At 39.5% G+C, this 12,499-nt stretch overlaps 1 protein-coding gene across 14 annotated transcripts in view; it reads right to left on the bottom strand.

Annotated features, from left to right (window-relative positions):
* Positions 1-12,499, bottom strand: part of NRXN1 (neurexin 1) — a 708,974-nt gene that overhangs the window by 122,967 nt on the left and 573,508 nt on the right. For all 14 annotated transcript variants that reach the window (XM_039384935.1, XM_039384929.1, XM_039384934.1 and 11 more), the window contains one exon: positions 3,960-4,131. In XM_039384935.1, the coding sequence (XP_039240869.1) occupies positions 3,960-4,131 (172 nt within the window). The remainder of the gene's footprint in view (positions 1-3,959; positions 4,132-12,499) is intronic.

Here is a 12,499-nt window from a genome sequence, read left to right as displayed (position 1 = left end):
TTAAAAATCATTCATTTCCAACCCCCCTGCCATGGGGTTGGAACTTCCACTAGACCAGCTTGTTCAAAGCCCCATCCAGCCTGGCCTTGAACACTTCCAGTGATAGGGCATCCACAACTGCTATGGGCAATTTATGCCAATGACTCACCAGCAAAGAATTTCTTCCTAATATCTAATCTAAATCTACCCACCAGCTTAAGGTCATTCCCCCTTGTCCTATCACTGCATGCCCTTGTAACAAGTCCCTTTCCAGCTTTCTTGTAGCCCTCATCAGGTACTGCAAGCTACTATAAGGTCTCCTCAGAACCTTCTCTTCTCCAGGTTGAACAGCCCCAGCTCCCTCAGCCTGTCTTTACAGGAGAGATGTTCCTGCCCCCTGAGCAAGTCCCTCTGGACTTGCTCCAACAGGTTCACGTCTTTCTTATGTTGGGGGCTCCAGAGCTCGATGCAGCGCTCCAGGTGGGGTCTCACCAGAGTGGAGTAGAGGAGCAGAATCACCTCCCTCAACCTGCTGGTCACATCTCTTTTGATGCAGCCCAGGGTACCATTTGCCTGGGCTGCAAGTGCATGTTGCCATGTCATGTTGAGCTTCTCATCCACTACCATCCTTTCCGGCAGGGCTGTTCTCAATCCATTCTCCACCCAACCTGTACTTGTTCTTGGGATTGTCCCAACCCAGATGAAGGACTTTACACTTGGTCTTGTTGACCTTCATGACATTTGCGCAGACCCACCTATCAAGCCTGTCAAGGTTCCTCTGGAAGGCAACTCCAGCATGCTGACTGCACCACTCATGACAAAATTGCTGAGGGTACCCTTGATCCCATTGTTCTTGTCATCAACAAAAATTAAAACAAAGATTAATACTGACCCCTGAGGAATGCCACTCTCATCACTGGTCTCCTCTCAGACATTGAGCCACTGACTGCAACTGTGTGCACCATCCAGCCAATCACTTATCCATCAAGTGGTCCATCTGTCAAATCCATGTCTCTCCAATTTAAAGACAAGGATATCGTGATGGACACTGCAAAATGCCTTGCACGAGTTCAGGCAGATGACACCAATTGCTCTTTTCTCACCCACCACTGCCATAACCCTGTTGTAGGAGGCCACCAAACTTGTCAGGTACAAGATTTGCCCTTACTGAACCTATGTTGGCTGTCACCAATCACTTCCTTAGTTTCCATGTACCTTAGTGTGGTTTCCAGGAGGATCTGCTCCATGACCTTGCCAGGCACTGAGGTGACACTGACTAGCATGTAGTTTCCTGGTTCTTCCTTATTTTTCTGTTTCAAAATGGGGATTATTTTTCTCCCCTTCTAGTCAGTGGGAACTTCATCAGACTGCCACAACCTCTCAAATATGATGGATAGTTGTTTGGCCACTTCCTTGGCCAGTTCCCTCAGGACTGGATGTATCTTGTCAGGTCCCACGGACTTGTGCAGCTTCATGTGTCTTAAATAGTCTCAAACCTTCACTCTCTCAGTCCTTAGAATCATAGAATCACAGAATCAACCAGGTTGGAAAAGACCTCTGAGATCATCGAGTCCAACCCTGACCCAACATTGTTGTGGTTACTAGACCATGGCACTAAGTGCCACATCCAGTTTTGTCTTAAAAACCTCCAGGGATGATGAATCCACCACCTCCCTGGGCAGCCCATTCCAATGCCTGATTACCCTCTCTGTAAAGAATTTCTTCCTAATATCCAACCTAAACCTCCCCTGGCAGAGCTTAAGCCCATGTCCTCTTGTCCTAGTGCTGGTTGCCTGGGAGAAGAGACCAACCCCCACCTGGCTACAACCTCCTGTCAGGGAGTTGTAGAGAGTGATGAGGTCTCCCCTGAGCCTCCTCTTCTCCAGGCTGAACAACCCCAGCTCCCTCTGCCTCTCCTCACAGGACCTGTGCTCGAGTCCCTTCAACAGCCTTATTGCTCTTGTCTGGACCTGCTCCAGCACCTCAAAGTCCTTCCTGAACTGAGAGGCCCAGACCTGGACACAGCACTCCAGGTGTGGCCTCACTTCTGTGACTTGGGCAGTGTGCCTGGAGCCCCTCAGCCTTCTACGTGTCCTGGTAACCAGGTCTCCAGAGAGATCCAACATTTTCCCTAATCTTGCTTTTATAACTGACATACCTGCAGAAGGTTTCCTTGTTGCCTACTGACATCCCTGGACAGATTTAACTCCATCAAGGCTTTGGCTTTCCTAACCCAATCCCTGGCTGCTCAGATAATTTTTCTGTATTTCTCCCAGGCTACCTGCCCCTGCTTCCACACACTGTAGGCTTCTTTTTGTGTTTCAGCCTGTCCAGGAGCTCCTTGTTCAACCACACAGGCCTCCTGGTGTGTTTGTCTGACTTCCTCTTTGTTGGCATGCCTCACTCCTGAGCTTGGAAGAGGTAAATTCATGCTCATCATTTAGGTAAAAAACAAAAGAGGCAAAAGAACACCCAAAACTTATTTTTTCCTTTGTGCTGCATAGGTTTTGAACACAAAGTAAGACACAGTCCTCCCCAGCTTCCACCTCGTCATTTCAGCAACCCTTTACCAAACACTGCGAAATTAGAAAACAAGGGGTATATGGGGGAAATAGGAATATCTGAAAGATCACAGGACATATTTCATTCACTGTCCCCCTTTCCCTCAAGAATTTATCACCTCTCAGAGATGTGTCTAACTTAGAATCAATGAATGGCACTGACTTCCATGGACATCATTCATTCATAGCACATTAGCACATAGGTGTTTTTTTCTAACAGCTCCTGCTACACATAATTGTTTTTAGCAATATATACTTTCATTTTTACTTTGAATTCTAAATTGTTTCCAATAAATGATCTGAAGGGTTATATTTCACCTGTGGATTTTGAAAAAATTACTTCTGTTTTTTAAAAAATCAAGTGAATAGCTGGACTGCAATTCAAAATGGCAACAATAACAGAAAACTTCACCCTAACCACTAATAATTACTACAGGAAATGGCTTATGTGTTTCTTACTAGTGAAACACATCTTCCTGTCCCATTCCACACCCAAAAATGAAGAATTTTCTACTTTTAAACAGATAAATCAGAACTGTTATTTATGTAATAGGCATTCTGGTTTCATATTTGCTTTTGCTTACATCTCTGGATTTGCTGCCTTTTGTTTAATAATATAAACACACAGAGCAACTGTTAAGAGATAACATGCAGATTTATAAGTTACCATTAATCAGTAGTCCTACTCAATAAGAAAGGGACTGCATGTCTGAAAAACCTGTTGTCTTTAAAAATGAATAAAATTAGTAACACAATAGTCTTCATTGCATGGTATTTGCATAAAATGAAATACAGGCCTGATCAAGGCAACTCTGTCTTCATATGAGTTGCCCTCATTTAAGAGACCAGCATCATTTGCATAAGTAATATCCTGTAGTTTGCATTTTAAGTTAAGGCATCTCGATTTGGTTGTTTGGTTGATTGTACAATTGATAACTGCTACACCCTTTGGTTCATGCCTGCTGGAACACTTCTGCTAAATTTATAAGTTTCAGATTGCTTTAATAACAACTCGTCATCAAAAGAACACAGACAACCTTTTCCTCAGCAAATGTTTTACTCCATCCCTTGGGGATAGATTTGGGAGTCACTTTACTTCGTAGCTTTTGTCAAAGCCTTTTTTTCCCCCCCCTCAAACAATAATTCAATGAAAGCAAATGAAAACAAGAAACAAAACTACTATTTCATGCCTTGATAACTCTATTTTTCCACTTCCACTAATAACTTGAATTTGTGAATTTAAACTCGCTTAGGAAATGCCATCATCATAAACTGTACATTGCTCAGGACCCTTTAACTACTTAATTAGCTACTGAAACACTGCAAAGAAGCTGATGTTATATCAGAAGAGAAGCAAAATGAGCCAAACTCCACGCGTCCCCCACCCCCTTCATGACGAGTGTTTGTGTAAGCCCTTACCTGCTGGGTAACGTTCGATAACGGGCCAGTTGTCCACCTGTAACGTGGCATTGCCACCACTTCTTGTGAAGCGAACTACGTGGTATTTCCCATCATTAATGATTGCGTTCATCTCTTCAATAGCGATGTCATCAGTTCCAACATTAAATTTAACTCCAATTTTTCCTTGGTGCTGCATATTAAAGAAATAAAAAAAAGGGAAGAAGAAAGAGAAGAACTAATTAAGACTTGTTTTAGCAAGAAATTGAGACAGTGTGTCATACAGGGAAAGATTTCTAACAACATCTTCCCTCCTCAGATGTAACTTCTGAAGACTTGCATGCGGCAGTGACAAGCCTTCTGACAGCTTAGTAGGTCTGTGACGTCTTTTTGATGGATAATTGATATTCCAAAGGAGTTATTTCACCAAATTGAGCTCTCTTCTTTTCCAAGAGATTCAGGCCAAGATGAGGAGGGGGGGAAGGAGGAGGAAAGCTCAAGGTTTCCTTCTTTGTCCTCTCCCTCAGCTCCAAGAGGATAAAACACAGTTTTTCCTTCTAGATTTTCAAAACAGAAAGCCTTGCGGTGTCACTTGGAAGATATACAAGAATTTTCTGGCTATAAAAGCCAGGGCCCATCCCTGCTTCTCCTTTTTCCAAACAACCTCATTCATACTCCAATTCTTCACAAATGGTAACAAAGGAGGAAACTTTTTTTCTAATGGAAAGATTTTTGGCATCACATTTTAGTAATTGTGAATCATTAAGCGAAGAACAGACTGACTGACTAAAAAGGACTTTTCTGTTCAAAGTCAGAGAGCAGTGAGAGGTATTTGCTTACACAGGGATGGTGTATTGTTCCCACTAAGGGCAGAGGCTTATTGTTTTGCTGGATTTGCCTATAAACTCCTGTGCCTGAGAGCACACAGGGCTAAGGGGACTTCCCACACACAGTCATACCTGAGATCAAGGCTGTAGATTTTCCAGATGACTGTGATATTGACATGTTTTCATTTTTATTGATTTTTAATTATTAAAGTGTTCACTCTAATGAGACATGTACATTTTAATAAAGTCTTCGATGTCTATTAAAATTTAACTTAAAGTTTTTGTGATTTTTTTTCTCCTATAAAATCAATTCTATTCCTCAATAAAGGTATTTATTACACTGAGGAGAAAAAAAAGAAAACCACTGCACAGTATGAGATTAGGGACTTGTGCATAATAAGTTGCAATACTATCTGAAATTTCATGTCCTTGGTAGTGGTACATCTTTCTTAAAGGTTTTTACATTACCAGATGAAACACAATTAAATGTTCACCTCTCCAGCATAGCTCTTATGTCTGTTCCCTCTTCCTCTTACTACCCTAGCACAACTCCCTGTAGAAAGTGTATTCTGCAGTTCATCTCTGGAAGTCCCTCAAGCAAAGAATTCAAGAGTTATTCCACCATATGTTATTTTCTTTTTAAATACCTGACTTCGTTTTCCAATAGTGCTTGTATAATGCAGTTGCACAGTTGAGCAGCTGCTGAACACCTTTGGAGTTCCTCAACATTTTGGCATTGCGCTTTCACCTCTTCAGCTATGAGATTGTTTAAAATCAATAAAATGACCATTCCCTGATGAGATTTGCTCAATTGATTAAACCATGTTCTAAACATTCCCATTGCTTCCTTGTGGATTGTTTTAAAATCTCTTTACTGGCTGGTCCTACTTTTCCATGCTTATAGGGTGTCAGTAGGGGACCCACCTCATCCAATACATGCTCATCTTTTGCCTCTCATATGAGTTGCATGGCAATTTCCCAGTTTTCTTGGGAAAGCAACTGTAGCTCTTCCTTATTTTAAATGTGTCAACTATAACTCAGAATAGATTTCACCCATTTTCTCCCATGGATGCAGTAGCTTATTTGTTTCATATATTTCATTCATATGCTTACTCTCTTTACACAGAAACATATACAAAGAAATATAAAATTGTCTTGGATTTAAAACAATCTCCTCTTTTACTAATTTATGAAATGCAGAAAACCAGCATGTAATGATAATGGCATACGCACCTTTTCACAGTACTTTCAAGAAATCAAAGGCTTTGAGGATTAAAAAAGCTGACTAATTTTACAGTGATCCATAATTACACTATTCAGAACCTACACTTTATGTACTTGCTTTCCTATTTGCTATATATATGTTTATACATATATTGTTTTAGATTATAAAAAAAACCAAAAAACAAAAACCAAAAAACACCCAAGGAAAAAACCACCTTTAAAATTAATAGACCAGGTAAAAAGAAGTGTCATACAAGGCAAATATATCAGCAGCATTTCCAAAATTAGAGCATGTGGCGCTGCAATGGTTAGCATGTTACCATTTGCAAATGGCCACAAATTGACAAATGAAAGGAATGCTTTACAGATTTGAAGGCAGACCTTTAGCCTTCCTTTATAGATATATACTTGCTAGTGAAAAAAAGCAAGTTTCCCTGACTTCCCTACATTTGTACAGAACTACTGTGTACAGATACCAAGCATGCAGCTGCAATAGCAAATGTCACCTTAATAGATGATAACTTACTATAATGATTTCTTTGGTTTTATTTCTAGCAAATTTGTGTAGCTGAGACCATGAAAACCTCCATTTTTAAAGGATATGCTTCATTGTTTCCACACTTCTTCAGCACCTGTGGCCATCTGTGTAACAACCCCCCCCCCAATAAAACAAGGAAGCAAATCTGTGTTTCAAATTGAAGAGTTCCTGATTATTACATCTATATTTAAGTTTGAATTCTGGACATAATGTTAGACATGACATGAATTACAACCTCATTGTGTACAGCCCTTTAGAACCACAAAACAAAATATGATGCAAGTCTTGACAGTACATGGGCCCAAGCAGATGATGCCACTACCACAGAGCAGCAAGTCACCAGGTATCAGCTGAACTTGGATAAGCACCTCTGTATGTAGACAGCGGGTTTTCTAAGCCCTTGCATAATCATACAGCAGTTTGACTCACTGCACTCCTCCTTCACTGAAAGATAACGTTAGTTTTCATTTGTCTTTCTCACGCTATTTCCATTTATCTTTGGTTAAGATCATGTGCACATTCAGTTATTGCAGATCAGCTGACATGCAGTAACCTGGCGAGATAACGTGATGTCAGCCCTCAGCCTTGTTATGCTTAATCTAACGGGCCTGTAACCCACTAGAAAGAACTAGTTTTTATTTTTCCTCTTTTTGGAGCAATATGGTAGTGCAGAAAGGAAAGAGACTGATAAAACTGAAGCCTACTAAATTACTACTTTCACTTTGCCAGCCTCAAATGGCATAGTGCAGTAGTAGAATTTTTCCTTTATCACTTTTTCATTCAAAATAATCTTAAAAGTCATTCTTCTGGTCAGAAACAGTCTCAGACAAATGCTGAATGAGACATTCCCTCTTCAGCACCCTGATGATGGGCACAATGGAAAGTCTGTTCATCATTAAGTACTGCAATAAGTCAACATTACTACTGAATGTTACCATCCCTGCCAGTGACCCAAAATAGTTCAGACTCATATTCCTAGGAAGTTATGTTTTCCCACAAGCAAAGATGATAATTTTAGAGCTCCCCGGTAAAAATCAGCTCTGTACACTGGGATTGGAGAAGCCTACTGTGCTGTTCATGGTTCTCAGCATGTTTTCTTTTTCTCAGCCTCACTTGGTTGTGAGAGAACATAGCAGTGAAATCAATTCCTTTTCCTATTCTGCCTTTATCTATTTTAAACTGGTAAGGCCACAATAACAAAGTGGAGACATGTAGGAGGTGGGAGAATCTTCAATATTACTTCCAATAAAGACCAAAGGAGAAGAGGGAAGCATTTCAGAAGAAGAGGGAAGCATTTCAGAAGAAGAGGGAAGCATTTCAAGGAGTGGCTTAAACACTGTTCTGTTTCTCTGAAAATTATTTTGAACTGTAAAATCAAATTTATATTATGAATAATGTTACAACCACCATATCACCACTGCTGCTCCCTGGGACAATGCAGCACAGAGCCTCCGATTAATCTACGGACAAACTACGTGACACTCTGAGCCCCAGTCAGCAGCTCTTCAGAAACAGCTCTTGGTTTGGAGGTCCTTCAGCCTTCTCTCCCGTTTCCGAAGCCAGCGTACCTTTTCTTTCTACAGTAATTACACAGGCAGGTAAGTCAATTTGGTGTTGGCTAAAGTACCCCTCTACATTACTGCAACATGCAACATAGGCTTTGTCTACAGTCTAAATTCTGCTGTCCAGGCACTTGTAGGAGTCCAAACTCACAGGCTGAGGATAAATATCTTAATGGCTTCAAAGCAGTTGGATAAAACCATGAGATTTACATGTTTAGTTCCAATTCTACGCTCCTAATGAGTTCTGAAATGCTGGAAGCTTGACTGCTCAGATAGGATGGGATGTGTATGTATGTGTGTGTACATACCATTCACTTCAAAACATTTTGTCTTCAAAAGCACTGGCAGCTATTACTGTAATCTAGCAACTCCAGTGGAGTACTTTCAAGCCTGTTTTATGAATTGTGTACTCTGAATACTTAAAAGACTTATGATGAAGCACCAAGAATGCCGATGAACCTAAGAACCAAGCAAGAGAGGTGAAATGTGAATCAAGCCAGCAGCTGACATTGCAATTTGTTCCCTGTTGGACTCTAGTTCAGGGCTACCAATCTGCCAACTCCAAATGCAATAAAATCAGTGCTAGTATAAAAATAAATAAATATATATATATACACACACAGAGAATTGATATTTCCTATAGCATCAGCAAGGTTTTACTGCTCTCTGTAGTAATAACTCTGGAATCAGTCAAACCTGAGTGTGTGCAAATTTGGCACAACAGTAGTTTTAGAAGAGACTACAGACAACCTAAGCTCATAATACTTACAACCTTTAAACACTTCCAAGGAAAAGTAATAATACTGTGACTCCCACAGGTGAACAACTAGAGAAGAAAAAATTCAAGCATGCCAGCTTGCATCTTATAGTGTCAGTCCCTGAAGCACCGCTTTCTGGTGAATGTGATAACAAAGTCTTAGAACTAACTGAAGGTTTACTTTTATTTTATTAAAGTGTAAGTTTCTTGAATTTTATTGAGAAGAGTGAGATCATTTTCACTCAAATGTAATCAAAGGCTAATATTCTACATTATAGAAATCTATGCAAAATAATTAAAACAGTTTCTGGTTTTCTGAATCCTGTAAGGGAATACATATTTAGAAGTAGTATTACTTCTTCAGAAAGTGAGGGGATGGATACATAATAGACAGAAGATACATTTGAACTCCAAGACTAATGGAATAACTACATATATTTTAGTCTAATAATCCATCATTATTTCTTATTACCATCTAGTATCTTTCAGAGGAAATGCTTCCTGGAAAAGGCACAGAAAATATAAATAATCTGAGAAGAGTTCTTGGAATGAATACATCTTTTTTTTTTTATATTCCACTCAAAGGACTTAACTTTCCGAATACTGAGTTTTATTTTTTTTTTGTTATTGCTTTTCTCTATGAGAACTGATAAAATTGCCAACCTAATTTTTACCAATATTAGTAAATTTTTTTTTCCTTTTTAGTCAACTGCAAGATGACACACTGGAACAGGCGTTCTCCTGTCATCCCTCATCTTGAGTATTTACAGTCGTGTTTTGTGCCCTTTCATGAATTCAGAAAGGCAACCATTTTCTGGGATGGATTATAGTTTTCAGCATATCAGTGCTTGACATACTGCAGAAAATGTAGGAGGTGCTTGAAACCTCTATCAGAGTGCTAGCAAGCAAAGTTATCAGTCATAGGTAGGCACTTCAAGCAAGGAAGCAAAGATTTCTGCTGATATCTGTTAGGATGCATCCACCTGGTATTCAGTCTTTTGGCATCTGACAAGTGTGAAACAGTTTGGTTTCTCTTTCTTTTCCCAAAGACTGTAATGGGTTGTTAGTGTGGAAAAGGAAAGAAAAGAAAACAGAACAAAAGAAAACCCCCAAACAAACCAAACTTGCCCCTTTCCTGGTTTCCTGGTGAGGACAATAAACTATTCCCAGGGTTCCTTCTTGCCAGTTCTCATCATTTATTTGCATCATTTATTTTCACAATGTTTGCTTATTTCTTAAATGCACATCTTTGTAGATGTTCGGTTATAAGAAAAACACTGGTTTTCATTTTAAAGCCAAGTTACTTGTTTTGATAAATGTACAGAAAAGCTTAAAACCCAAAGCCTCTCAAGATACTGTGGTGGCAGATTAATAGAAAGAACTGGAAATCATGTTAAATCGCATGATTTTAAACCAAATGCTTGATTCTTTTTCAGCTGGAGGTGTGATACTCAGTGCAAGTGACACTGATTTCATTACTCTCATATTAAATCTGAGCGATGTGCAGCAAAGTTGACTTCCTCTCAATCCAGTTTCCTAACAATGCTTCTCCTTTGTCATTGGACCTGCTTCCAATAAAGGTTTGTTCTCCTTTACTTGATTCTTAGCCTCCTGGTACCCAAGACAGCTGGACTGGAAGGATGAACTGACAATCCTTACTTCAAAAATGCTCTATAAGACTGTATCTGCAGCTGACTGGTCTTTTTGAGCCCCCAGCACACAGTATGCTTTCATTCAGAAAGCTTTTTCATGACCAGAAGGACATCATCACTTGACTTAAATGGTGGCAGGAATCCAAACATGACCCTTGGATTCCCATGAGAAGAGCAGTCAGATCTGTGGTACCCATTTGCACACACCAATTGAAAATGCAATTCTGGCAACAAAATGCTGCCTAACACTATGCTTTGCCACTATTCACAGAAGAAAAATGTCTGCAGAGCCAGAAATGTTACTGGTATTTCCTGCAGCACCTGTGCATGCCCACCTAAGCACAGACACATCTTTTTCACCTACACCAAGATCACTCCAGAAGCACTTAAAAAACAGATCTATAATCACAGACATGTACCAACAACTCTTTTTTTCTCCCCTAATTTTGGGATCCTCAATTAATTGTTTCAGGACTTCTTTAAAAGAGAAACTGTGGGAGAGTTTGCAACATAGTTCACCCTCCCATTTTACTCTGTAAGACCCTTTAATAAACTTTACATGACCCCAATATCATGCCATTAAGTTATCTAGGTTTTCTAAATCAATACAGAAATAATAAAAATTCATTGTTCACCAGATGCCCCTGGTTGACATATAAAAGATAGCACTGTCACTGTAACAACATTATGTATGCAAATATATACAGATGCTACCAGAGATACTGCACTCTTAAATGTTGCTCTATAAAAATTAAGCAGCTTCTAGTCTTAAACTATTGACCCTTGAAAGAGGTAAGTGAAATATGGGCTCAGCATCACACTAATTTACAACTGAGGAGTATCTAGAAAAAGAGCCACCTAAATGGCTCACTAAGTGGAAGTAGTAACATGTGACATAACAATTTTTTATGTCCCAAATGCTACCTATGTGACCACAGGACAAAAATCCTGGAAAGAAGATCTCATGAGAGCAATCAATTACTGATCCAGCATTTCAGGGCAGGAAACAACTACTCTTTACCACCATGAAATAATGATTTGTATCACTTTCTGCTTTAAAATAAGTCAGCTCACAGTCAGCTTTAAAGTGTTGTTACAGCAATTCAATTTATACATAAAGCTCAGCAAGCAGAAAATATAGAAATATTTATAAATCTACAATTCTGACACTTCAGCTCTCAGTCTGCAGTTTTCCTCTTTAGTTTAAACATTGTAATTTTCATTGCTATATATCATGGACATATTTTTTCAGGTTACTCTGAAGATGAATTCCTCAGACAATACAGTTACCTTAACAACCAGCCCCCCAAAATGCAATAGTTATGAAAGACATATGGTGTAGAGCCCACAGTAGCAGCATACCGAATCTTATTATCCACTCAGCATCATTACTGAAGCACACAAAATTATTTTTTCTCAGAAAATATGCAGTAAAGAACAATTTAAGTAGTCAGTCCTTAACATGGTATTTCTGTCAAAATAGCATGTTTCACAGAAATATCTTCACCTTGCTAGTGCCTCACCAAGGGGTCCCAGCTGTGGTGAAATGCTATGGATGAAGAGACTCTGTTATACCAAACAGAGTATAATTTGAAGGAAAAGCAAGTCTTAACTACAGTCCATGGCTCTGCTCTGCACGCTTATTTTCCATGTGGGCAGACACCTTGAGTACCTGAAATATAGCATGTCCAGCCTGAGGAACAGCATTCATTGGAAGCTCCTGCTACTCACAAATGGCAAACATTTTTCCTCCCCACACACACATCAACACATTTCCAAATGAGTACAGTGAGATTGAAAAATTAGGCTTGCTTTCCACCCTTCTATAGTTTTTTCTTTAATACAGAGATTATTAAAATAGTGTTCCTGGAATTCAGTAGTCATCCAAAGGCGTAAAACAAATGAATAGCACCTTGATATCAGTACAATCTAATCCACACTGGAAGTTGTGCTGGCTTAAGGGCACTGATTTCTGTGCTTAGAAAAGTTTCACAGAACTCT

Source organism: Pipra filicauda, unplaced genomic scaffold, assembly GCF_003945595.2.
Source record: "Pipra filicauda isolate LSUMZ 115617 unplaced genomic scaffold, ASM394559v2 scaffold386_size940508_pilon, whole genome shotgun sequence".
NCBI classification, from domain to species: domain Eukaryota; kingdom Metazoa; phylum Chordata; class Aves; order Passeriformes; family Pipridae; genus Pipra; species Pipra filicauda.
The sequence above is the reverse complement of the archived record's forward strand: the minus strand, read 5'-3'. Positions and strand labels throughout refer to the sequence as shown.